This window comes from Malania oleifera, chromosome 11, assembly GCF_029873635.1.
Source record: "Malania oleifera isolate guangnan ecotype guangnan chromosome 11, ASM2987363v1, whole genome shotgun sequence".
NCBI lineage: Eukaryota > Viridiplantae > Streptophyta > Magnoliopsida > Santalales > Ximeniaceae > Malania > Malania oleifera.
This window is the reverse complement of record NC_080427.1, coordinates 69,983,180-70,011,174: the sequence shown is the minus strand read 5'-3', so window position 1 is coordinate 70,011,174 and position 27,995 is coordinate 69,983,180. Positions and strand designations below refer to the sequence as shown.

Genomic DNA, 27,995 nt, shown 5'->3' with positions numbered 1-27,995 from the left:
ATTAAACAAATGGTAAAGAGATATTTCAGACTTCACCTATATTAGTTCTAATGAAGGTTTATCTAATAAGATTCTCTCCTTTGAATATCTTATTAGACATTCTTAAATCGTACTTTTATTTAACATTTTATTTTAAAATTTTAATATTTATTTATTTATTTTAAGGAGTTAATTAAAGAATATTAAATTCAATTTAAGGATAATTCATAATTAATTACCATTCATTGAAATGTGTGTAAGAAGTACTAGTATTTTCCACTTGCATAACTGAACTACCGATCTTAATTTTAGTAAATACAAATCGAGACTACTAGTTCTTTGGCCTTAGGATTAGTCTAAATACCAAACAACTAGTAATTAAATAAACTAAACACACCTAGATAAATAACAAGTTAGTGACGATCCCATTGAACCTTTAATAGTATTACTTCTCATCATTCTGAACCCTTCTCCAATAAGTTAAGATAATTATTATTATTATTATTATTATTATTATTATTATTATTATTATTTAGATCAGTGTTCATGTTCTACCACTTTTGAACACAACTAGTAGATAAAATTATTTACAAACAGTTGAAAAATAAAAAAAATAAAAAAAACAAAACAAAACAGCCTAGGTATCAACAAATTGAATACCATGTTTATAGCAATTATTTCAAAATACTCAAGCTGCTGGAACCCTGTTCCTTTCCCGGCCGAAAGCTCATACCAGATACTCGTGTTCATTAAGAAATCACATTCTTCATATCCGGTAAAGAACCAATTCTAAATTGTGCTCTTGAGCAACTCATTTTGCTATCATTAATAGATCAGAGGGCGACCATTACTTAAATACATCAAACACGCCCCTGAAACAACGTGTCAGACAATGGACATCAGGAGAGAGAGAGAGAGAGAGAGAGAATTGAAGCACAACTCATGCACTAGAAGACCATGTTTCTCTTGACAAACACTATACTAGAACTAGAGAGTTGTTCGGTTCCACCATGTCAACAGCAGAAATCAGACGAGACAAGAATCATACATGTGCTATGGCCACAAAGCACATAGGATTTACTCAACGTGTTGCTGAGGCAAAGAAGATTTACTCATTCTTTTTTCGTAATCCTTTCAAGCCACCAATCAAAGGGGCTTTAATTTAATCAATTGCCCCCAAGTGAATGATTACAAAAGAAAGCAAGCCCCGAGGTAAAAGGGGAGATCAATCCACTAATTTTCTCGTATGGATTCTACAACACCAGTCCTGCCTGGTTTATAGGTTAACCCCCAAGATTTAGAGAACCATCTTTCATCAGCTTCATGCTTAGGCTGTTGAATCTCCCTCTCGAGTAATGCCGAGAAGCCTTTCTCCAATCTGTTCCGGTTTTCATCATAGCCAGAAATTCATCATAGCTGATTCGCCCATCCTGCATTTGTGAACAATAAAGTCAGACCCAAATCTGTTATGAGTCGAAAATTGGGCTTGGGGAAAAACTAAATGAGCCATCACTCCACCTTGTCTGTGTCGACTTCTTGGAAGATGTCGTTTGCTACGTTTGTGCAATCATCTGCTCCATCTTCCATCAGAGCATTACGCAGCTCATCAGGCTCTATGTAACCATTCCCATCCTTGTCAAAATATGAGAAGGCCTTGCGAATGTGTTCATCATTGGCCATCCTCTGGAGATGAAGGGAAACAGCAACAAATTCTCCATAGTCCAACTTTCCTTTCCCACTACTATCTACCTGCAGCCAACAACCAACAAATTTGTCCATTCAATTATTTCCATTTGAAAACCATATTGCCTTCTTTCTTCAGAATTGACCAACTAGTAATTGAAAGAAACAAAGGTAATCGCAGAGAGGAAAAAAGAAGAGGGGAGGGAAAATGGTAGGATGCTCCTGGGCGAAAGCTTCATCACCAACAAAAGGTTATCACTAAAATCAAGGAATTAAAATTTAGATACAAATTCATAGTATTTTCTCCAGCCAGCTTTTTCCATGGAAGTATTAGTAATCAGGGCAATTCCAATAAATATTTTATCAATCTATAATTTTATCTTGTGAGACTCTTAATTAGCAACAATTAAAAAAAAATGAGTTTGTATAAAAATTTAACTAATAAATAGGTCACAATTTTATCAATAAAATATAATCAACACTCAACAGCAATTCATAAATAGTTCAAAGATAATTTACCAAAAATGCTTGAGGTTTGAGACCCTGAGAAAAGTGATGGTGTTATGTCAACTAGACTCACAAATATGCACATCCATGTATGCACACATGTACAAATGTACACATAGATGCACTGTGCACGTGCATATGCATGCACAGGCACGGCATGGCACACATGCATACTCAGGCATATGCAACATGTGCAAACACAAATACAGATACAGGAACCAGCATTCAGTGTGCACACATTCACTTGCAAACGTGTTAAACATATGTACTTGTACCCGTGCAGAGTGTGCACAGATGCAAGCAAGTACATAGACAATGCACACATGCACATCTATGCACAGAAGAATGCATAATAGTACACCAGCAGAGCAGGCTCAGATGAGTCTTTGATTGAAGTTGGTACATACGAAGCAAGTTGACCATACAATTATGCATTGGTTCAAGGAGAAACTTGTGGAAAGAGAAAAGATAAAAGCATAGGTTCCTTCCATGTGTCTTAAGGAATGAGTGAATTTTGTGAGTGTATTTTGGTCCAAAAAATTAGATGAAAAAAAAAAATGAGACAAGTAAATATGGCATAATTTATTTTTGCAAGGACAATTTTGGATGAAATCAATTGATAAATGAGAGAAAAATCTCCCCTCCTATATACAGTAAGGATGGTCTCGGACTAACTTCAACTCATGTTTTTTTATTGATAGGCACTTACATATGAATCATCTCTGATAAAGGGATGGACCTTTAAGAACTAAACTATAGAACATGACTAAGACAGAGAACATTTAAAAATATGTAATATTAATAACTAAATTAACTTATCATAGCTTCATTCAAATAAATTGTTTATAGAAAATCCAAAGAAAAGTGAAGCATTAAAAAGGTTTTAAACTTCAAATTCAACAAATTTCTGAACACCCAATGCAGAGAAGAGGGAAACAGAAAAAAAAAAAGGGGGGGGCATTTTATAAGACCATCGCTGTCGGTGCCGGAGACCAGGATTTATGATAATGTACTGCAAGTTTTAAATGAGGTTAAAAAATTGCAATGCATGGGAAACATAAAACATTTGCTTTACTTGATGGTATTTTGGAATGATTATTCTTCAATTTCAGGAGGAATTTTTATAATGCTCATAACTTGATATGGATGTCATATTGTCATTTATTAAAGTGTTTAAAACTTTCAATCAAGCACTACGGTTTTCATAGGGGTTCTACAAAATGAAGGGTGGATCTAAAAATGCTTTCAAAACTGCCTAACATGCATTCTTTTGACAATACAAAAAAGCTGGATGGATCAGATTGGGTACTATTTTGGTTAGAGATGCTGCTCAACTCATCTTTTGACAGAAAATTCTGGACAGATCAGATGGGTAGGCTTGTTTGGTAGCAGTTTTCTCAAAGATCCTGCTAATAGATCCATCAAGGGTGAATCCTAGTACATTGAACTTGTGTGACGTGCACAAGTATATCAATAATGATGGTCCTCGGGGTCATATCATCCAATGTTTATTGAATTGAAATACAAAGCAATAGATACTGGACAGTGTAATTCTTGCATAACGGCATGTGAACCTCTAATTACTTGCTGAATCTCATTTCACTAGATAAGACATCACAACTAACACTACAAAAAATCAAGAGGGTGTAAGATTTTCTTCTTAATGTGCATTAGTATGTTAATCATTATGGTCTTCGAGGTCATGTATAGATATTAGCTGGTGTTCAGTGCTCTCACATGACTGTAAGTGACCTCTAACCACAAGTTGGATCTCATTTCAAAAGATAAGACATCACAACAGACAATACGAAAAATAATGTGGATGTCATTGTTGATGTGCACTAGCATGCCAATCATAACGGTCCATGCAGTCACATTTCATATAGTGCCTACAACTTGGTTGTCAAATGTAGAGATTTGCAGGTGTTTTACTGCTCTCACTGTAACCCTACAAGTGAACCACTAACCATATATTGAATCTCATTTCCACTATAAGACTTCACAAAAAATGAAATAAACAATTAAAGGACATAAACAGGGATGCACATGAGCCTGGCCAGGGCAGAAGCTCATTTAAAAGCCAACCCTAAGCAAAACATTTTTGTGTAATATCTGCACTCTGCCCCTAAGAGCAGCACTACACGAAGCCCACATCAGGCAATAAAATATTGCATATATCACAATCATATAGATTAGCTACAAAATTAGAACTATTGAAGTGAGATTGGTGAGATTAAGTGACTTCTCCAGCCCTAAATTGTTAAGACCCAAGCCTGACCTGACATTTGGACATTATCTTAAACATTGGCTCAGACCAGCCATAAAGACCTAGAAGATATAAGTAAGCTCGTTTATTTAGAGGCATGAAGCATTGAACCTGCGGACCCAGCCTACTCCTAGATTTGAGGTGTCTTTTTCAAACTCAAGATGGCATTTTTTGCTGAATTGAATGCATGCAGAACTTGAATATAAGGCAAACACACTCACAGCTTCAATAAGCATCTGAACCTCAAACTCTGCAAGGTGGGAACCAAATTTTTGAAGTCTAGATTTTAGTTCCTCAATTGAAACAATGCCGTCATTGTCAGTGTCCATCTTCTTGAACATTTCCTTGATGTCTTCAACTTCTTCAGTTGATAAGTGATCAGCAATGACCTGTTTGAAATGCACCATTTAACAATTCTTTTATTAGATACACCCAAATGCAAAACAGATGATAAAAGAGCTTATTAGGAGTTGTCAGCTAACCCTCAAGGCTTTTCTTTTGAATCTATTCATCATTGAGAACTGCTTAAGCCTCGACTTGACAACATCTCCAAGAGGAACATTTGGAGCTTTCTTAGCATTTTGAAGCCAAGGATGCTCTGTAAGTAGAAAGAACATCCAGATCAGGTAACACATCCCCAACATGATCATGCATGTTCAAATGCCTCAACCACTAAACATCATAGAGAGTTAACATTGTATTTGCTTCTCTTTTCATCCATCTTGTAGCAAATCTTTATTTTGAGATTTGCCCCTTATCCTATTGTCAAAAAGGTGAATGAGAATCTGTATTGCTCATTTGGTATTATTTTTAAGGCTATTTCATGTTTCAATAAAAGAAAAAAAAATGGATGAACTTGTCTGCTAGGGCATGCTCAAAATTGTTTTCGAAGGTTGCAGGAAAAGAAAATTTTGAACAAACAAGATATTGCATTTCCAAAAATGTAAGTGGCTAAGTGCACAACCAACTGAGCATGGACACGGATGAGAATAAGAACAAGGGTACAGGGACACAACAGATTCTAAAAAAGCATTTCACCAGATAACATGACAATAAATAAATATATAACCACACACGCACTATATATAATAAATACAAGGTTCATAACATTTATATAACACTATAACTAAAGAAATTATCAATACATGACTTTTTAACTTAGCCAAGTTTAATATATAATTTAACATAAATCATTACTACAATTATACTGATCACATAATCATTATTATTCTTAACCAAGTTTAATATAATTTAACATAAATCATTACTACAATAATACTGATCACAAAATCATTATTATTATTATTTTTATAAGCAAAAAACAGACGTCAAATTACGATATGTGATTCGCTGTCCATAAAGTGTGTTAAGGAGCACAGAGAAGCGTTCAGGGATAGCCACCATCCACCACTCCAACTTGGAGATGCATTTTTGGTCACTAACTTTTAAAAATTCTATCTTGGTCACTGTTTTTTTTTAATTTAATTTAATCCGTATACACTCTAAATTTTTTCAATTTCATCCTTTGTACTTTCTAATTATTGCAACAATAATCACACCAAGTTCGCATGTGAGTTGCAATAGCTTAGAATGTTAAGTCACATTAGGGAAAAACTATTTGGTGATCAAGATAAAATATTTTTAAAAATTGACCGACTAAAAGTGCATTTGACTCCTCCAACATGGATTGAGCATGAATCCTGCTCCTGTATAGCAGAAGCATGCAAGCTACTACGGATCCAAAAATCCCAAAGAAAATACACTAATGTTTTTCATACTCTATTTTTTCGTCGTCGGAAATGAAATGACTTCAATAAGACAACTTCGGAAACAATACAGGAAGGGTGATTTCTCATTCACATGAAGCACCCATGAACAATCCCACAAGTCAGAGAAAGCAGTTGGTGCACTTAGTCAACATGCCATGTTACCTTGCAATCAAGATTTTAAATTTTGGCTTCAATTAAAATTTCAAGGCTTCTGAAAGAGTCTTGTTGTCAATGTTGATTTCAATTTAAAAAAAAAAAATTATGGACATTAGTAGTAAATTTCTCAGCTACAGTTAATATCCAAGTTAAATTTTTCATAAAATATCCAGTGATTCCAGTCTTAATGCTTTCATTCCTCATAATAATTTTGATTTCAATAAAAAAGAAGATTTAATAAGATAGAAATCTCAAGTTCAAGGGCTTTGTATCTCAGATTTCAATTTTCAGGAAATTTTGTTCCACTATTCATATTTCGACAATTAGCACTGAAACTAACAGATTTCAACAAATTTCGAACAATTCACAAAAAATTGGTTAGACAAAAACAAACCTGCGTTTTGATTTCAAGGGTAGTGGAACTGTGGAATAGCCAAAAACCAAAAAAAAAACAAAACTGAAACAAAACCAAAAAAATAAAAAATAAAAATGGAAAAATAAAAACCAAAACCAAAAAAAAAAAAAAACCATGGCATTTCAACAATTTTGGGGAAATTTAAATTCATGCTTGCAATATACAACTGAAGATTGTAAACCCACCACCCTACGAAGCATGGACAGGGACATGGGAAGACAACCATGACATAAAATTGATGGGGAAAACATTCTAAAAATTTATTCCAAAACACAGCATGAACACGTCAACAAATGAGTATACAACTACAAATATTTATATATGCATATTTGATAAGCTGTAGGTTCACTATATATCTAAACAAATTCTTAATATATCACCTTTTCTACTATAAGCTAGCAAAGCTCATTAAAATGACAATTTTACATATTATTATAATTACACTCAAAAAATACTATTATAATTATTTTTATATATAAAATTAAACATAATTCTCATTATAATTCATCATTTACTAAGTATTAAGTGTGCTAAACAATTGTCTGCTTGACATTCCACGTACACAAGGACGTAGCTCCTTTAGAGATCACAACAGTGCTTGTGCTATACAGTATATAGCCTCCAAGAATTGAAAAGAAGAATCTAAATAGTCTGTTTGGTATCATTTCAATTTTCTGTTTTCATTGTTGTATAGTGAAAAAAAATAAAAAAATAAAATTATGAAAACATTTTGTTTTATTGCTAGTTTCTTGTCTCTATTGTCAACTCTCTCTTGTTGTCATAAAATTTGAATACCAGATTTTTTAGTACTTTAATGTCCAATCTAACTTTTGTAAATTAAATAATTTATTACATATTTTTTAATTAAAACTAAATGACCATATGAATTTAACATAGTTAAAATATAAATATTCATAAAATTTTTAAAATTTTCAAAAAATAAAATAAGTCATTAAAAAAAATTTTACTCTTTTTCAGTTGCCATGTACAATAGGATTGTTTTTGTAGCACTAGTTTTGAAATATAATAAGTAAAATAATTATAATAATTTCTATTTCTATTATAATATTTTTCATTTTTTTGTATATTTTTTTAGCCATATTTTTCATTTGTTATTCAATTCAAGGACAAAAATGAGAATTAATTTAATTATGTTTTTCATTTGTTTCACTTTTGCAAATATTATTCAATCAAGACACTAGTTTCTGGTTTAAGTTTTTTGTCTCTAATTCTCATCTCTTTTTCCAATTTTCTGGTTTCCATTTTCATAAATTTTTTATGGTGATTGCAGATGGCCGCTAAGGTAACGTTTGTTTCAAGGAATAAAACAAGGTGGGAATGAAATAGTATGTGATTATAAGTGTTTTAAAAGCGATTCGAGAGGCGCACCTGTGTGTCATGAGCTAAGCTTGTTCAGGGCATTATGCTTGCCTATGACCGCTTGTCTCGTGTGCTTGGGATGGGTTTTCATCATGTAAATACTAGTGTAGGGTTATTTTTTGCTAGTAGTGTCTTTGTATGTCAAATAAGGCAGTATGACTCCTCGATCACTTTGATGTTTCCTAGTGTCAGGATGATAATTACATAAAAACCTCTTTAGGGGAGGGTGAATGTTCACCAGTCATTGTAAAACTCACTAGCTATTATCAACGTGTTTAGCCTACTTGCCTCTCTCGCTAAACAAACATTGTCAACAGAGGTATTGTTAATGAATTGCATAGATTCAATGTTTACTGCTTGCGTGCCATTGCTTTCATGAATGCTTATTGTTTCTGCTGTCATTTGATTGAATACTAATGAAAGTGTTTCGTGGATGAATGTTGGTAAACAATAGGTTAGCTAGTTAAACAAGAGTGTTTTAACTAGTGCCACACGGCCCTTTCACAACGGTGTGAAATAGTCAAACCGTGACACTTGGTATCAGAGCCAGGTTCGTGACACTTGGTATCAGAGTCAAGCCTCAGTTGCTACGAGAATTCAATTACCTTCGTTGTGGGATTTGGAAAGCTTTGATAAATGACCAAGGTACCAAACAATGCTGAGAGGATCAACATACTGGAAGCACAGGTTTAAGGCAACAACAAATACTGTGGCCGCGGAGGTGGCCCAGATGAGAGAACTTGTTGATGAAGTGATGGGAATCACAAAAACATCAAGCAGGTTTGATAGGTGAGATGTCAAAGGACTTTCGCCATATAGTGGAAACTTTGCAATCTCGGATGGTGGATCTAGATGCAAAGCTGAATCTAATGGTTCTTGCTATGGGGAACTCCAACACTCCAGTAGTTAGCAAGACCAAGGTACCAGAACCCAAGACGTATGGGGATGCTCAAGATGCAAAGGAATTAGAGAACTGCTTGTTTGATGTGGAGCAGTACTTTCGCGCTATGATGATGGCCTCAGAACAGACAAAGGTGGATACTGCGACCATGTACTTAGTTAGTGATGTCAAACTGTGGTGACGTACCAAGTACAATGACATTGAAAATGGACGCTGTGTAATGGATAGTTGGGCAAACTTGAAGAGAGAGCTCAAGGCCCAATTCTTTCATGAGAATGTTGAGTATAATGCAAGAAGAAAGCTGAGAGATCTCAAGCATACAGGGTCAATCAGGGAATATGTGAAACAATTTTCTGCTTTAATGTTGGATATCAAGGACATGTCGGAGACGGACAAGTTATTCTATTTTCTAGAGGGGATGAAACCGTGGGCAAGAACTGAACTTCATAGGCAAAGGGTTCAAGACTTGTCAACTGCACAAGCTGCTACAGAATGCTTGACTGACTACACTAGTGATGATACCACTTTGTCCAAACGGTTTGGCAGAGAGGGAAACAGTGGAAAGTCTTTCAAAAAAGACAAACCCAAGAATGGGGGAGCCAACTCTAAATCATCAACCTCAAAGGAAGCTTGGTCGTCTCAAGGGTTCAACACACCCAATGGAAAGGGGAAGAGACAACTTTCGTGCTACTTGTGTGGTGGATCTCACAAAGTGAGTGAGTGTCAACACAAGGAATTACTCAATGCCTTACAAGTTTCCACTTCGGGACAAGTGGTGGAAAGCGAGGAGGAAGAAGATAATGCCCTGAGGGTGGGTTCAGTGCGGCTGGTGAGCGCATTGGAAAAGCAAGCAAAACCACCGAAAGTCACACGAGCAAAAGGATTAATGTTTGTGGACTTAAGGATCAATGGGAAGAGTACCCGCGCTATGGTGGATACGGGGGCTTCTCATAATTTTGTTTCACAATTGGACGCATGGAGACTCAACTTATCCTTAGAGAATGATACAGGACACATGAAAGCAGTTAATTCTATAGCTTAGCCTACTCTGGGAGTAGCCAAGCAAGTTACTGTGAAGCTTGGACAGTGGGAAGGTCATGCGAATTTCACAGCGATGTCATTGAATGACTTTTCAATCATTCTAGGAATGGAGTTCCTAAGGAGGACGAGGGCAGTGCTGAAGCCTTCAGCTAGTTCTCTATATCTGATGGGAGATCACTCGTGCATGGTGCAAGTCGTTGCAACGAAAGGAGACGACGGGAAGTCCCTTTCAGCCATACAACTCAATAAGGGATTGGGTCAAGGTGAGCAAACATGTCTAGCTACGGTGGTGGCAAACAAAGTAAGCCAAGAGCTGGAGCCTACGACCATCCAAACAGTTTTGGATGAGTACAAGGAGGTGTTGCCAGATAAGCTGCCTCACAATTTGCCTTTACGACGGACTGTGGAGCATGAGATCAAGTTGTTATTGGGAGTGAAACCACCTGCTAAAGGGCCATGTCGGATGGCGCCTCCAGAGATAGTAGAGTTGGGGAAACAGCTTGATGAAGTCGAAGCGGGATGTGTTCGCCTTTCCAAAGCACCGTTGGGAACATCGGTGTTGTTTCTGAGGAAACATAAAGAGCATCTACAAGAGGTGTTCGACAGGCTAAGGGGAAATAGTCTGTATGTGAAGAAAGGGAAGTTCATTTTCGCTCAACGGAGCAACAAATTTATTGGTCATGTGGTTGAACAAGGTCGTATCCGGAGGGGTATGGAAAAGGTAAGGATGATTCAAGAACAGAAGATCCCCACAACAGTGAAGGAGTTGCATTCCTTTCTTGGCCTTACTAGTTATTGTAGGAAGTTCGTTAAGGGGTATTCGCGGAGAATGACTCCAATGACAAGACTACTATGGAGGTATTGTTGGCCACACATGCAGGAAGATGTGGTTGATTATACCATAACTTGTCTCACTTGCCAACAAGACAGGGGGGAGCGGAAGAAGTATGGTACTTTCATGGCCGCACCAAAGTACTGTTCGGCAAAGGAGATGACAAAATTATTCCTTGTGACTGTTGTGAAACATTGGGGTGTTCCCCAAGTTATTGTTTGTGATCGAGACTTAATGTTCACTGACAACTTCTTGATAGAATTTTTCAGGATATTCAGGTTACATCTTGACATCTCTTCGAGTTATCACCGACAAACAAACGAACAGATGAAGAGATTTAACGAGCTGCTAGATGAGTACTTGCACCATTTTGTCAATGACAACCAGAAGAATGGGGTGCAACTACTTGATGTGGCTCCGTTCTGTGGCAATGCCGAAAGGAGCTCAACAACCAACAAGAGCCATTTTGAGCTTGTTACAAGCCAGCAGCCGCTATTACCTCACACAGTGGTCGAGCCGTACAGACGGAAAAGTCCCAGGGCGTACATCTTCACCAAAGAATGGAGACAGAATGCAGAGTTTGCTCGAGCCTATCTGGAGAAAGCTTCTAAGCAGATGAAGAAGTAGGCAGATCAGGGGAGAAGACTGCAATTTCATGTCAGTTACCTCAAGTCATTCAACACCGACACCAATAACCTGAGCAGAAGTCAATCCAACAGAGCAGAGTTGAAGACGGTGCAAACTGACAGACGTGAAGTTGAAGAGATCCTTGTAGACGGAGAGTTCATATCCTCAAGGAAGAAGCAGCAGAAGTTCCTAGTGAAGTGGAAAGGCCTTGATGACAAAGAAATCAGCTGGATTTCTGCAAAAGATATTCAACCGTTCGTGGACAAACTTGAAGTGTACCTACCACCAAAGTCTACGAGGACGTCGACCGCATAAGTGGGGGAGAATGTCACGAGCTAAGCTTGTTCAGGGCATTATGCTTGCCTGTAACCACTTGTCTCGTGTGCTTGGGATGGGTTCCCATCATGTAAATATTAGTGTAGGGTTATTTTCTGCTAATAGTGTCTTTGTATGCCAAATAAGGCAATATGACTCCTCGGTCACTTTGATGTTTCCTAGTGCTAGGATGATAATTACATAAAAACTTCTTTATGGGAGGGTGAGTGTTCATCAATCATTGTAAAACTCATTAGCTATTGTCAACATGTTTAGCCTACTTGCCTCCCTCGCTAAACACACATTGTCAACGAAGGTGTTGTTAATGAATTGCGTAGATTCAATATTTACTGCTTGCGTGCCACTGCTTTCATGAATGCTTACTATTTCCGCTGCCATTTGATTGAATACTAATGAAAGTGTTTCGTGGATGAATGTTAGTAAACGATAGGCTGGCTAGTTAAACAAGAGTGCTTTAGCTAGCGCCACACGACCCTTTCACAACGGTGTGAAAATAGTCATACCATGACACTATGCTTTGAGCATAAAATGCTCTCAATGTAACTTGAAAGGCACAATTCCTAAAATGTGTATGCCTTAGGAAAAAAGCGTGCTTTTTATTACTCAAATGGGAAGGCATGCGCCTTTTGGGAGCAGACTAATAATTAAAATATTAATTAAAAAAAAAACTATTAGGGCTTTGACGAGCGTCAAAACCCCCCCTCTCTCGACAACGGTCTTCTTTCTTCCGAGCTTGCTTCTGTCTTCTACGACTCCTCCAGCTTCTCGTCTCTCTCCGATTGAGTCGACAACCCCTTCTGACCTCTCATCTATCTCCGACGACCCCTTTCAACGTCTTGTCTCTCTCCAATGACCCCTTCAGACCTCTCGTCTCTTTCCAAGCTTGCATATGTCTTCAAAGACTCCTCCAGCTTCTCGTCTCTCTCTGACAAGACGGTGACCCCTTCTAACCTCTCATATGTCTCTAACGACCCATTTAGACGTCTCGTCTCTCACCAGAGACCCTCTACAGCCTCTCATCTCTCTTTGTGACCCCCAACAGCCTCTCTGCTTCAAGGTCTCTTCTTAGTTTAAGGTCTCTCCTCAAACTGATTCGAGTATTTGACCCTCTCTCTCTCCAGTGTAGTTCATCGCAGACTCTTTAGAAGACTCTACCAGTGTCTCTAAAATTCATGGTGAGCTGCAGCTGCTTTTGATTTTTTTTCACTTTTCAGTTTTCATTTTTTCAATTTACAGTTTTAATTCCCTGCTACAGCTGCTGATTGTTCCTATTCAATAAACAAAAGCATGTCTGAAGGTGAATCAAAGGGCAGAAAAAAGATTTTGTTTGGAAATACATAAAGAAGTTGATGGAGAAAAATATCTTAGATGCAAATTTTGTGATCAAACTTGTAGTGGGACTTTCACAAGATTTAAACATCATTTGGCTAGTACAAGGAAGGGAATGAAACCTTGCCCAAAAGCTCCAAAAACGTGAGAGATGAGTGCAAGATCGCTCTTGAAAAATTCCAAGAAGAGACTTGTAAAAGAAATAATCTTCTTGAAATGATTCGGATGGGTCCAAGCGGAGGGACTCAGAGTGCTACTTCTTCATCAGTTGGAGATCTTAAGATACAGAATAGTGGGAGTGGCTTTAACATAGGGCTAGAGGTCCAATGGATAAGTTCGCATCTTCACTGACCAAACAAGCCACTCTAAACTCAAAATTGAAGAAGAGAGAAATGAAGTGTGTAGGAAAGTTGGTCATTGTGTGTTCAACAATGCTCCACCATTTAGTTCGATGGATCACGTATATTGGCGTGTTATGGTGGATGGTATTTCTAATTACAAACCAGGTTTCAAGCCTCCATCTATGCAAGAGATGAGGACATGGATTATTAAAGATGAAGTGAAAGACATCAATGGCATGTTGAAAGAACATAAAAAAGCTTGGAAGGAATATAGATGTTCTATCATGATTGATGGATGGATTGATGGATGTTCAAGGGTCTTGATTAATTTTCTTGTGAATAGTTTTGTTGGCACATGGTTTTTAAAATCTATTGATGCTTCTAATTCTATAAAAAACGGTGATTTGATGTTTAGGTATATGGATGTACTGGTTGAGGAAGTTGGTGAGGAGAATGTTGTGCAGGTGATAATTGATAATGCGAAGAACATGATATATGGTGGAAAGAAGCTTATGGAAAAGAGGGAAAAGTTGTATTGGACTCCATGTGCTGCAAATAGTTTGGATCACATGTTGGAGGATATTGCAAAATTAAAGATCCATACAACCACAATCCTAAAGGCTAAGCAGGTTGTGAAATTTATTTATAATCATTCCTATGTACTTGCAATGATGAGGAAGCATTTCAACAACAACAAAGAACTCATCCGCCCTGCAGTGACACGCTTTGTTACTGCATTTTTGACACTTCAAAGCAAATACAAACAAAAGCAAGGCCTTCAATCTATGTTCTCTTCAGAGATGTGCACTTCTACATATGCAAAAATGCATAAGGTATAAGGACTCGTTCAATTGTTTTATTTAACCAACATTTTTGGCCTCGCGGCTTATGTTATCAAGAGTGTTGTCCCTCTTGTGTGTGTTCTAAGGGAAGTTGATTCTAAGGAAAGAACAGCCTTGGGTTTTATCTCTAAGTTGATGGATTAGGTGAAGGGAACATATTGCTGCAAATTTTTCTAGAAATGCCAAGAATTATAAATCCATTTGGAGAAAAATAGATGATAGATGAACTACACAACTTCATCACCCTTTACATGCTATGGGATATTATCTAAATCCCCAATTGCGTTATAAGGAAACCTTTTCTGATTGTGAAGAAGTGAAGAAAGGATTAATTGAATGCATGGATAGAATGTTAAGATATGAGGAGAGGCTAGCTGCAGAGATCCAAAGCACAAGGAGAATTTGGACTCAAGTGGCTATTGACTCTAGAATGTTGAGAAGCCTAGGTAAAAATAATATTTCAATTAAAATTAGTTAATTAGTAGTATTCTATCCTTGTTTCTTCTTATAACTTAGAACTTAGATATGTGTTTCTTCTTTTGTAGCTGATTGGTGGAAGGGTTTTGGGACAAAAACCTCAGAATTGACGAAGTTTGCTATTCATGTTCTTAGCCTGGCATGCGGTACTAGTGGATGTGAGAGGAATTGGAGCACATTTGAGCAGGTTCTTAGTTCTTACAAATGCCATGTTATTATCATTTCACTCAAATATGAAAATATCTTCTAATATCTAAAAATTTAAATGGCTTAAACTCAATTGTAGATTCATACGAAAAAGAGGAATAGATTAGAGTACAAGAGATTGAATGCTCTAGTTTATGTGAAGTACAACACCAAACTGCGAGTGAGAGCTCTAAGAAGAAGAAAAAATTATGATTCACTATTGGAGGAAGTAGCTTCAGACAATGAGTGGGTCACTGAGAAGGAAGAAACTATCCTCCCAAAAGATACTTCTTGGTTTGATGATGAAAATCTCTTCGAAGTTGATGTTATTAGGGCTTTGCCCATGGTAGCTTTTGAAGGAGATAATGCTCAAGCAACACAAGCTTCCGATAGCTCACATTCTATAATTCCTAGCAAAAGGAAGATTAGTGATTATTGTGGGGGCTTGAGTTTGTAAATATCAATAATCATTTTTGAAACTACTAATTTCTAACTCTCCATTTCTCCTAACTCCTAACTATAGCTTTATTGAATATCTAGGCACTCAAGACAAAGGCAAAAGGCCAACATTGGTCACAATTGAGGAAGACGATGCTATTGAAGTGGGAGAGAGGGAATTTATAAGTGGAAGAACTCCTACTATAGATGAGTTTGATGAAGATGAGGACTTTGATGAAGACCTTGATAGTTTCCTTTGAACTTTGTTGATTTAGATTTAGATTTTTAGAATCTTGGATGATAACACATTGTGATGCTTTAATTTGGCTTTTTCCCTTCTTTTTGTAATGTTATGGCTCATGCTTAGTTTTTAACATGCATTGTTTGAGTTTTTTAGCTAAAATTGGCCTATATGATAGTCAAGAATTACATTTTTATTTTTTTCTCCATTATTATAAATTTTTTCTCATTTTTATACTATATATAAATTTATTTTATTTATTAATTATTTTAAAAAATACAGTTTCAAAATGCTTATGCCTCAATGCCTTGAGGCTTACGCCTCACCTTGCAAAGGGTAAAACGCATCATCTTATGCCTTCGCCTTTTAAAACATTGGATTATAGTAATATAAAATATAGTCCACACTTTCTTAAGGCAAAGATCTGACAAAGTAAGTGGTACTCCAACAAGCATAAAAAATATCAGGAGCAGTTATTCCCAATTTTCACCACTAGAATCTACATTCCAATGTTGTTAGATGTTGGTGGTAATAAAATTAACTTTTGTATGAACATTTACCTTAAAATGGGTCTGCCTTTTTTCAGTAAACTCTTATATTTGCATACAATAACTACTCTTTTCCTACACTACTCCATTCACAAACCAAATTTACTGCAAAGCCTTTCATAATTCAAGTTTACATATTACTGGGAAATAGAATTGACTCTTGTGAGCCAATTTTTGAAAACAATACTCAAACAGCAAATAGAGTCCCCATCTCCAAGTTTTTTCATTCCCATGGAAGCACCAATCCAAGTCTGAGCTAGCAGTTGATGCACCAAGTTAACATGCTTGACTAATTTTTAGTGCTCGGTTGTAGGATTTGAGGAGTTCAACTAATAAAAAAAATAACAGAAGCACTCGCATGCACTTTTCCTTTTTATTGATGAATATTTAGGTGCACCCACCACAAGTGATTTGATGCAAGAAGCACTGTGCACACAAGTGCTACTCTAGCACTTTTGACACTATTCTTACATTTATTATGATGTACATCTAGTTTGACAACCAAGACTTTTCATTTGATTAATAAAACATGTGAGTGAAAATATGCTGCAACTAGTTTTTCCTTAAGGTATTTTATTTATAATAATGTACAGCTAAATATGTTCAAGAAAGGAAAAAAGTCAGTAGATCACTAAACAATCAGTAGATTACTAAACAATGTGACCACAAAGATGTTGTAATTAGTTATTTTCAGATGCTTTTCTTTTCTTTCTTCTGGGCCAAAATACCAACCTTTGCTTGTCTTTAACATTCATTATTCTCTCCTTTATTTTAGTGCCTATGTCAAAAACCGGATTAGTTTACCATTGATATGGTCAAAATCTTCGATACATTAAATTCGCTCATAAATTGATACAGAAGGTTTATATTACCCACCATTTTGTAATTCACTCTTTCCCTATAAAGCATATAAGAAGGTGTCAAAAGGTAGATGAGCCTCATGACATCCCTCCTACAGAAAATGCATGGAAACCAATAATAAAGTTTCCAAAATGTGCCCTTTTCCTCCTTTCATTTTTTTTTTTTCTTTTTTTTTTTTTCGTTTTAGTTCCTTTTTTTTCCACCTTTTTTCCCGATGTAAGGAGGAGGGACGGTGGCACCATGAAAAAGGAAATCATAAAATAAGGTTTTATCCTATTACCAAAATTCCCAATATGCACAGCATCCTTATCACAAGGTACTAAGCAAATTAGCATTAGAAATGTGTGACATACCAAGCACTTGCTTTGCAGTAAGTCGAAGCTTTGGATCTGGCTCCAACATTTGTCGGACAAGGCTCTTCGCACTCTCTGAAATATTCGGCCAGGGGTCCCGTTTGAAATCTATAAGCCCCCGAAGAATGGCCTGGGCAACTCCTTGTTCAGATTCTGCATTTAAAAAAAAAAAAATCACTGGCAGTTAAAGAACTGTTCCTATCAATACCAAGAGAACATGGATTCAAATATGATACCAAGGTTAATAGAAAGGGAAATAATCTGAAGAAAATTTAGAACAAAGATGCCACAAATCATGCAAGTGCTGATTCATGAAAAAGTAGTTGGCTTGTGCAATGCACAAATACAAGCCCATGTGCACATGCTTTTTTATCTTGGCAAGAGAGGGTATGATGGAGTTTTGTAGGTCCAGTGTGCGTCCATAAGCTAAGAGAATATGCATACCAGCCCAAAATGGAGGAACTCCACACAGTAAAATATAAAGAATAACTCCCGCACTCCATATATCTATTTCTGGTCCATAATTGCGCTTTAGCACCTCAGGAGCCATGTAATATGGACTTCCAACAATCTCTGAAAATCTCTCACCTATAATTTAAGAATTTAAGCATTAGATGGCATTGGTTCAATACGAATATATATATATATGTTGAGATTAACGCATGCATGCATATATAAGCTTAGGAAAGATAAAATCATGAAATAACAGAGCCAATACCACTGCTTCACAAAATTCTAAACTAAATTCTCACCTTCCTCAATTAATATTAGATGCCAATATCAAAAGAAAAGAATCATAAAACATGTCAACAAATACACGTCAATCCAAATCCTTGCCGTGGGAGCTATGCACTAAATGTTACATTTTAACCTTAATTGTCAACTGAGAAACATTGTATTATTGTGCACTCAGTCAAAAAACCTCATCTGTTTATTGTTACTTTGTTTGACAGTTAAAATAAAGAATTCATAAACTATTGCTGAAGTTTAATTTCTTACACATAATAAATATTTCTCCTTTTTCTTGCTTGAATTGATATATTTTCTTAACCCAAAGACAATATCAAATAAATGCCTGACTAGACTCCATAGCAGCATTAGTTAGTGGGGTGATTCAAAGACAGAAAAGTACATAACGTAATTTGGTGGCCTGCAAGTATTCAAGACAACATTGTATCTACTAGGGGTCTATAGGTCAATAAAAAATTTTCCAACATTCTGACTTTTGTACTCTGTAATTAGCATTGACGCAGACAAATGATTATGCGATGGCTATGCAATGCATTTTTGAGGTCCCAACACACCACTCTAGAAGTAGGAGTTGGAACTAAACAGCGCATTATAGACTCAGCCTTGTAAGGACTGCTACAGACTGTTACAGGACAGCTACAGCCACTACAAGACTCCTATGAGGGAAGAAAAAATAAAAGCCTTATTTTCAACTTTTTCTTTTCATTTTCCTTTCATAAATCAATCCTGATTAGCAATGTGGCAAGAGGGAGGAGAAGATTATAATAAGGACGATAACAATATAAATTATTTATTTTTTGACCATTTGAAAAAGGCGCATTAATTAACAATTTGACATGAACAATGTTTGTTAAACAAATTTTATTTATTTTGTTAATCTTAGCAATTTGGAATTTTTTCTTTAATTTTTTGACTTCAACATCCTTTATTTTCTAGTTTTTGCATTTTTAAGGTTATGTATTTATTTTTTTAATAAGAAAAATTACTATTATAATATTTTAGTTTTTATAAAAAATAAAATAAAAAAATTACTAAGAGGAGAAAGAACATACAACAAGGCCAAGAAAGAAACCAGAGAACATGTGAGACAAAAATCTGGCTAACAACACCTTCAAAGCATGCTAAATACCAGAGGATGAACACTGCCAAAATAATCTAAAGAAAAAACCCACAGTGAAGTAAAGGGGGTAATCATGTCCGAAATTATATAAGGCAAAGGGCAATCATGAACAATATAAGCGTGTCTCACTAACCAAATCACCAAGAAAAAAAAAAAAAGGCAAAAACTGCACACCGTCATAATTCCCATTCATCCTAATGCTTCCCAAATGGTCTAAAATCAATGTGCTAAAAAGCCTCCAATGAACTAGGGCACACTCAAACCAAAAGGCATGTTCAATAAACTCCAAGTCACAAAGCAATGAAGAAACAGACTAGCATCAGTCTCACCAGAGGTATAACCAAGGTCTTAAATTTCAATTTCGACTCAAATATCGAAGCCCCAAAAGTACGGAAATTTTGACAAAAATTTCAATTTTGATGTTAATTTCAATTTCAATTTGAAAAAAATAACAGAAATTAGTACTAAAGCATGGAATTCTTTGTGAAACTTTAGAAATGGTTAACAAACATTATAATATAAGTTTTAGGACTAATAGATAACAAATTAAATACATCTATGTTTTGTATGAGATGGAAAAGTTGCAAAATAGTATGTGTATCAAACATATTTGTGAGACAATGTACATTAAACATATTCAATTAATACAGATGAAATTCATAAATCGTTTAAATATTATTTATTACACAAATAATGATAATTTAGACATGAATGGTTAAATAAAATGTCACTATAAGTTTATTTTTTCATATAATTTCAAAAGCACTTGTAATAATCTTTTGTTTCGATAAAATAAATTAAAAGAGAAATTTCACTTCACTCCTAAATCTCTCATTTGAATTCCGGCAAAATTTTATTGTATAGTTAAAATTTCGACAAGTTTCGCTAAAATTTTGATATTTCGATAAATTTCGGCAATTTCATGGAAATTTAAGACCATGGGTACAACACATCACACACACATCAGCAGATAAAGCTTTAGAAGGTCTTCCAATCTGCAATCGGTTGTAGGTATTACCTTGATTAAGGATCACCCCGAAGAAATCTTAATAAGAAGAAAAGAATGAGAACAAATCAGAAGGGAATAAAAATATTTACTAGAGAAACTGAGAACAAATCAGAAAAGAATAAAAAGATTTACAGGAGGGAAAGCAAGAAGCATACAAACTTTAGACCATGGCATCCCACCTGCAGGAATAATGCAAGGACTAGAGCAATTCAATGTAAACTCAACCTCCCTATAACTATGATACACTCAAAAATAAATCCCAATAAATGCAATCACGATCCATAATAAAAAAAGAACAAAGTGCATCATGATCCAAAGAGAGAGGGGGGTGTAGGAGGGGGTGGGGTGGGGGGTGGAAGCACTGGAAGGCAACAAAAACAAAGAACAAAAAGTTTACCCCAGGCCAAATATCCTCCAAGAATTGAACATCTTTACCCACTTTATACTCGGTACATTCATAATTAATCCCACCCATTCACTTGCAAGCCAAATTTACACTTGCTTACTTCAAGCCAAAGAGAATTAATTTTAAAGGGAACCACAAAAACCACTTACCCACAGCTTCCTTCCCAGCAACACCATAAGCGAAACCCTACCAACAGCCCTCACAATTATCCCACTCAGAACATTCATAACCACGATAAAGAGAAAACAAGATAACAGAGCCCTTTGTCTCACACTCATAGAAGCTGAAAGCCAAATCTTAAAAGCCTATAGGTATCGTTTCTATTTTCAGTTTTTTGCTTTCCATTTTGTACAATGAAAAAACAGATTATGAAAACACATTTGCTTAGGTTGCTGGTTTTCTATGTCTATTGACAGTTTTCATCTGTTTGCAAAAAAATGAAAACCAAATTTTATGATTTTCAATTGTTTCGGCAACGTATTGCCAAAATATTTTTGTGTCTAAGATTAAATTTTTCGGATTAAATCATTCATTTTATCCATAATTTTTAATTAAAATTAAATTAAATTGATCATATGGATTTTAATATATAAATATAATAAAGAATGCCCACTAAATTATTTTTAAAAATAAAAAATAATAACAGTCTTTTAAAAATTCTTTTTACTATATTTCAATTATCATGTACAATAAGACTGTTCTTGTAAAGTGAATTTGAAGTATAATAATTAAGTTAAAAAATTATAACAATTTTTATTTTTATTAAAGTATTTTTAAAATTTATATTAGTTTGTAGTTTCATTATTTTAATTATATTTTGTAATTATTATTTGATTCAAGGGCAAAAATGAGCATTTGTTTAATCAAGTTTTTAATTTGTTTTAGTTCAATAAATATTAACCACACAAGTTGCTAGTTTTTTATTTTTAGTTTCTATTTTGGTTTTCTTTCCTAGTTTTTCGTTTTCATAATTTTTGACAGTGATACCAAACGAACCTTAAGTTCTCCACTAATAATCACAAAAAAGGATGCAAAAGAAATATAGGTCCTAATCCAACCTCTCTGGCCTAAAACATTATCCATGAAAACTCCAATTCACCCAACCATGCCTTCTCAAAATCTAACCAACACTAAATTCATCTTCTTACCACTATTAGCATCTTCAACAACTTCATCCTCCAGAAGGACAACATCCAAAATGCACCTCCAACCACAAAACCTAATAAAGAGCTAGGACGTCTTACCAAGTACCTCCATAAACCTATCATCAAGGACTTTCGCAAGAATTTTCTATACACAATTGATCAAACTAATAGGTTCAAAATCATGAACCCTAGTAGAATGATCCTCCTTAGGAACTAATGTAATAAAGGTGTAATTTTAAAGCTTAGGTCATTAATATAACTCATTGCTCTAAATATATCAAATTAATAAAATATGACCTCGTTTTATTTATTGTAGTTTCTACATGCTTAATACTTCAATATTGTATATTATATTACAAGCAAATGTATTTTGTCTCACTGATTTTTATATCACACATATATATATATATATATGATTAATAAAAAGATAAATATATATATATATATATATATATATATATATATATATATATATATACTCAATATCATTTTAAAGCCAATACAAAATATATTGCCCTTGTTGAACACTGTCGGTAAGTTGAACTAAAGGACTCAAAATAATTTAAATTTTCTAAGATGAGTTTAAGCATGCAAATCTACCAATATAGACAGGATTGAGCATGCTTGAAGCAATTCACTGCCATTACACTAGTTTCCCACCATGTGAGTCCCACTTACAGCAGCGCACATTACTGTTATGCTATGCCACCAATTACATCTATTTAAAACCAAGCAAATGATAGATTTCTTACAACCACCTACAAATATGCATGTGCACATGCATACATCCAGATGTACGATCATACATCATGGAAGCTAAATGTGTATGTGCCATTTTCTGGACTCATACAAGCATGGCTAGGCAGCAGAATCGAACTCATTATTGGATCATCAAAATAGATACAGAAGAATTTTTTGAAGAACCATTATGCTTTTCTCACAAACAATAGACAGCATCTGTTAAACAGTGCCCCTTTTTTTAATAAAGAAAAAAATTGTGTATTAGGAGTGAAAGTACTTATTCTTAATGTTTTTAAAATAACATTTAGGGATCGTTTGGCTTGCCCATGGAATGACATTCCTAGGAATCTCATTCCTGGGAATAGGATGTCTGCCTCATAGGAATATTTTTATTTAGTTCGAGTTATAAGGTTCCAAGGAATGTACAAAAGATTCTCATGTCAATATTTGGTTCAACATGATAATCTTTGTAAGTATTACAAGAAGATGACCAGTATATCCTTTTAACATGTATGTAACACGCATATGAAGAATAATTGTATTTTCCAACCCAAAAACCGACTAAGAATATGTACTACTGTACTTAATTAAATCTATATCCAAAAATTTTTAATAATTATAAATTTAAAACATCTAACACTTAGTCATCGATTAACCAATAATTGAGGGCAATACAGTGTCTAAATACTAACTACTGCATTAAATTTTTATAAAACAATAATAATGTTACTTTTATTTAATAAATTACAAACATCAATTAACATAAATATTAACATGATTAATAAATAAAAATAAAAAAAGGCAGCCCGGTGCACAAAGCTCCCTCGTATGTGGGGTCCAGGGAAGGGGCGGACCACAATGGATTTATATTTAATATACATTTTAAATATCGTCGAATCAAAAAATTAAATAAAATTATTATTAATATTTGTATTTAACATTTTTAATATTTCTAATTGAAAAATTAACCAATTGTTTATTCATATTTGTAATTAACAATTTTTAATGTTTTTCTAATTGAAATTTTGACTAATATTTATGTTAAATTAATATTTTTTAATTAATGCTTTAAATTTTTTTACTTAATTTAAATTATTTCCTAATTAAAAATTAATTAAATTTTAATTAAAATTTCATAATTAATATCTTTAATCAACATTTTATATATTTTTATAATTAAAATGATTAATATTTATGCTAACTTAATTTTTTTTTTACTTTTAGCTTGTTGGTAATTTATTATTTTAAATCTAATAATCAAGCATGATTATATTATATTATTTTATAGGGGCATTATTGCAAAATCCAAAATTATGAGGACAATTTGGACCAAAAAGTAAGACATCAATGCACCTTATCCGCGGGGGGGGGGGGGGGGGGGGGGGGGGGAAGGTGGAAAAAAGATAATACGATGCCCATGTATGTTTCATGGAAATCCTTACATTCCCAGAAATATGAATATGCTCACCACATCTCATGCTCAAACAAACGTAGGAATAAGATGCCATAGACATCACATTCCCAAGAATCTTGAAAGATATCGTGAAACAAAAGCCCCCTTAGGGTGTTATACAATGTGAAGAATGGACTGAGAAAAATTCTTAGATATTGGAACCACATTAGTTGAGCCGAGTTAGAAGTTTCCAAGTCAATCGGCTAATGACAATGAGATGCTTTTACCTTTTTCCAACACATTACGCATGAATCATAGTTCCATAACAAGTGATCTTCATTGTGTCTAGCCTCTTTTTACTACAACCATGAATTGGTCTTCCACTGGGATCACCTAATGATTGCAAATTAAGCATTCTATTTCAAATTTTCCAACCAGCTCCCTTGATTAACTTATTTAGTAACATCCAGGTTTATCGGTTACTACTCTCCCGTCAGTATATGATACACAAACTATTTCTTGATTTTAGAACTTCTATATTAGAACATTAATGCTAAAAGCAAAAAAATCTCAAATCTTCTTGCCACAATTTGTAATTTGCAAACCATATGTTCAATATGAAGATGGTATAATGGTTCTCTTGTGTTTATCTACATCCTCGCACATATTGAATGCTCTAGCATAAGATCATAACATTTCTGGAGACATGGTCAAAAGACTTGACCACATGCAAAAGTATGGTCATTTGAACACTATAATCCTCCTTTAGCTTAAACCACCTAATTTGAAAGAAAAGACAGTTGACAAGATGCAGATTCTAAAGACCTGCTAAGGCCATTAAATTCAAATGTGCATTTCAAAACAATTTATGTAGGTAACTTTGCACTACTAGAAGAGCAAACAATAAATTCTAAGTGACGCAATCAAGTTATTACTTATCTCCAAACCATTTACGAAAATCTAAGGGCCAGCCCCAATTTATGCATATTAAATGGCAATTGAACAACAATCCAGATGATATAGGAACAAACAATGATATAAGACTAGGCTTGGACACGTGATGATACTACAGACCAGTACAACTATGCAAAAGTTGTCAAGTGAGACTAAGTTTGGGAAGTTTTAAGTTTTATGCTGCTTTAATATAAACACCGAGACTACATTTATATACTCTTTAAAAGGAAATATAGACACCTATACAGGGATCTTAAATATGGGGCAGTGATTTTTGCATTTTTAGTAAAGTCTCTGTTTCTTAAAGAAGAACTGGATACTCCACACAGAAAAGTTTGTGCTTCAAATTATGTTAAATTTAGAAACCTTATGATATCAACCATAGAGTACTGGGTTGAAGTGAATTTGTAACTAAATCTTATTGAGGAAACTTTCAAGAGACACTCCCATAAATGTGCAAACAGCACATTTTATTTGCTGCCTTTGAGCAGTGAACAACCTTTGACATATCTAGTCTCCTTAATTGATGACAAGAATAGCCTAGAGCAGGATTAGAGGCTTAACATAAAAAATCCATTTGTCTTCATCAAAAACTTCATGAGTTGACCATCATTTTTTTATTAATTTTCCTCTTTATATTGAACTTCATGACATTTAATTTTCTAGTATGTTTTATATAACTTAATAGCATTTAATAATACATTATGCCCAAATCACAATCAAAATTGTGTATTTGCAACATTACCCTTGGGATAAATAAGTTTTTTTTTTTTTTTTCATTTTGTTCGTTTTTTTTTTTTTTTTTAAATCAGTGCAAATTTTTTGTTTAACTCAGGTTAATTTGAACATACTTCAAGGCTCCAAGAAAAACAAAGTACAAATCAGAATCCTAGCATGGTGCTTAGCTTCTTTCATCACTGAGTTTCACATAACATAGACGTTTTAAGAGATTCCAGCTCAAAGAACATTGTACGTGAAACCAGAAATGGAGAAAATTTTAAATACTTGCACTTGTTATCAGAGGCTTGATGCGTCCCATAATTTGCTTAATATGAGTTTGGAAGTCAGCGTTCGCTATCTTAGACTCCTGATAAAACTACCTAATTTCCGCACAAACAGAAGTTCTCAACACACGTCTTCACCAAGCAATATTTGCTTTTTAATTAAACATCTGACGGAATATTATTTAAAACAAAGATCTTATAAGATCTTGACAGCATACAATTGAGTTGACTAAAGTGCTAACAATTTCTACACCCAACATTCGGTCTCGTTCATATTTTTTATCCCAAAAACGAAAACCTCATGCACAGTAAATTACATTAGAAACTACATTCGAAAGCTCACCTGGCTTGAAGAATATCGACAGCCCAAAATCAATAGCTTTCAAGGGCGAATTCTCCCTCTTGTTGGCAAACAGAAAATTTTCAGGCTTCAAGTCCCGATGAATCACTCCATGCTTGTGACAAAGCTGAACAACCTCCATTATGGTCCGCGTGACCGCAGCAGCGGCACGTTCCGTGTAATGCCCACGCGCAACAATGCGATCAAACAGCTCACCGCCCTCGCACAGTTCCATCACCAAATGCACCGCATTCTCATCCTCGCACGCCTCCTTCAAGCTCACAATACTCGAATTCTTCGGCAAGTGCTTCATGATGGCCACCTCCCGGCGCACATCCTCCACATCCACCGCCGTCCGCAACTTCCTCTTCGAAATCGACTTGCAAGCCAGAAGCTCCCTCGTATCGCGATCAATGCACAAGTAGGTAACACCAAACTCCCCCCGCCCCAGCTCCCTGTCCACCATGTACTTGTCCTCGATCCCATCCTTGGACGCGTCCGACAGCACAATGATCGGCTTCTTGGAGCCGCCGCCCCCGCCACCGGCACGGTCTTTCCGGCCATGGTCGCCGGAGAAGTTCGACGACTTCACATCCTCCCTGGCCACAGCCGCCGGAGATCTGCAACAGTTCCCCATCAAATCGATCCAGATTCACACCCAATCCCGCAAAATCCACCCTTAACCCCTAGTTAACGTTTCACATTATAGCTGTGAAAACTGAAAACCCTAACCCTAAAGCTCACAAGACAGTAAAGTAGAGTCATAGACTAGGGAAGAAGACGAAGAGAGAGAGAGCGAGAGAGAGCAATTAGTGAATGTACGGGGTAGCTGAAATGCTTTTGTGGAGTGTTTTTTGGAATGTGTTTTTAGAAATATTTTAAAGTGGTTTTGTGTTTTGTAAATTGCAGAGGGGGAGTTTTGTTTTGTCGGGAGAAGGAGAAGTGAGTGGGTACAGAGAGGGTCTTGGCTTATTATATGTGAGAAGGCGCTGGATATGCATTCTCTCTCTCTCTCTTGCTTTTCTCATAGGCAATTTATCAAACACCTTGGGAGGGACAAATGGTATAATGGTGTGGGCTTTGTATTTAATATTTATATGCTTTCCAATTCTAATTATCCGCCTTCAATTTTTGTTTTGTCACATCTCCCCTTTCTTACCGTACCAATTTGACAAACACCCACAGAATTTTTGGCATATTCTTTCTCATACTTTATGAGAGTATTTAATATGTAGGCTTCTACTCTGATTTATCCTTACAAATTACAGGATATATGTGCAGTTTTTATTATTCTCTTATTCTCTTAACTGTTTAGATGTGTGGTATGTTTCAATGAATATTCTTCTATTTAAAAAATTAATTATCTTTTTTTTAAAAAAATTTAGAAGGAAGAAGGAGAGGGAGGAATCCAATCAAGGCACCATTTTAGATTTTTTTTTTTCTCTATATATATTTATATTATAAAATAATTTAACTAGAACTAAATAAAATTACGCTTGAACTACCTAGAAGTTATTAGTTAAACATATTATTTGAAAATTTCATTAATTAATCATAATTAAATAAATAATAATTATAAATATTTAGCTAATAAACTTACATCTACCATTAATTAAAGAAGTATA

At 35.0% G+C, this 27,995-nt stretch overlaps 1 protein-coding gene across 1 annotated transcript; it reads right to left on the bottom strand.

Annotated features, from left to right (window-relative positions):
• Nucleotides 1-907: 907 nt before the first annotated feature.
• On the bottom strand, nucleotides 908-27,513 carry LOC131168351 (calcium-dependent protein kinase 13). The gene is made up of 7 exons (XM_058127715.1): nucleotides 26,374-27,513; nucleotides 17,953-18,096; nucleotides 17,509-17,661; nucleotides 4,918-5,033; nucleotides 4,657-4,824; nucleotides 1,498-1,728; nucleotides 908-1,409 (listed from the first exon to the last, which is right to left on the bottom strand). The coding sequence occupies exons 1-7, from the start codon at nucleotides 27,005-27,007 to the stop codon at nucleotides 1,263-1,265; spliced, it is 1,593 nt and encodes a 530-aa protein (XP_057983698.1). The 5' UTR covers nucleotides 27,008-27,513; the 3' UTR covers nucleotides 908-1,262.
• Between the last annotated feature and the right edge of the window lie 482 nt (nucleotides 27,514-27,995).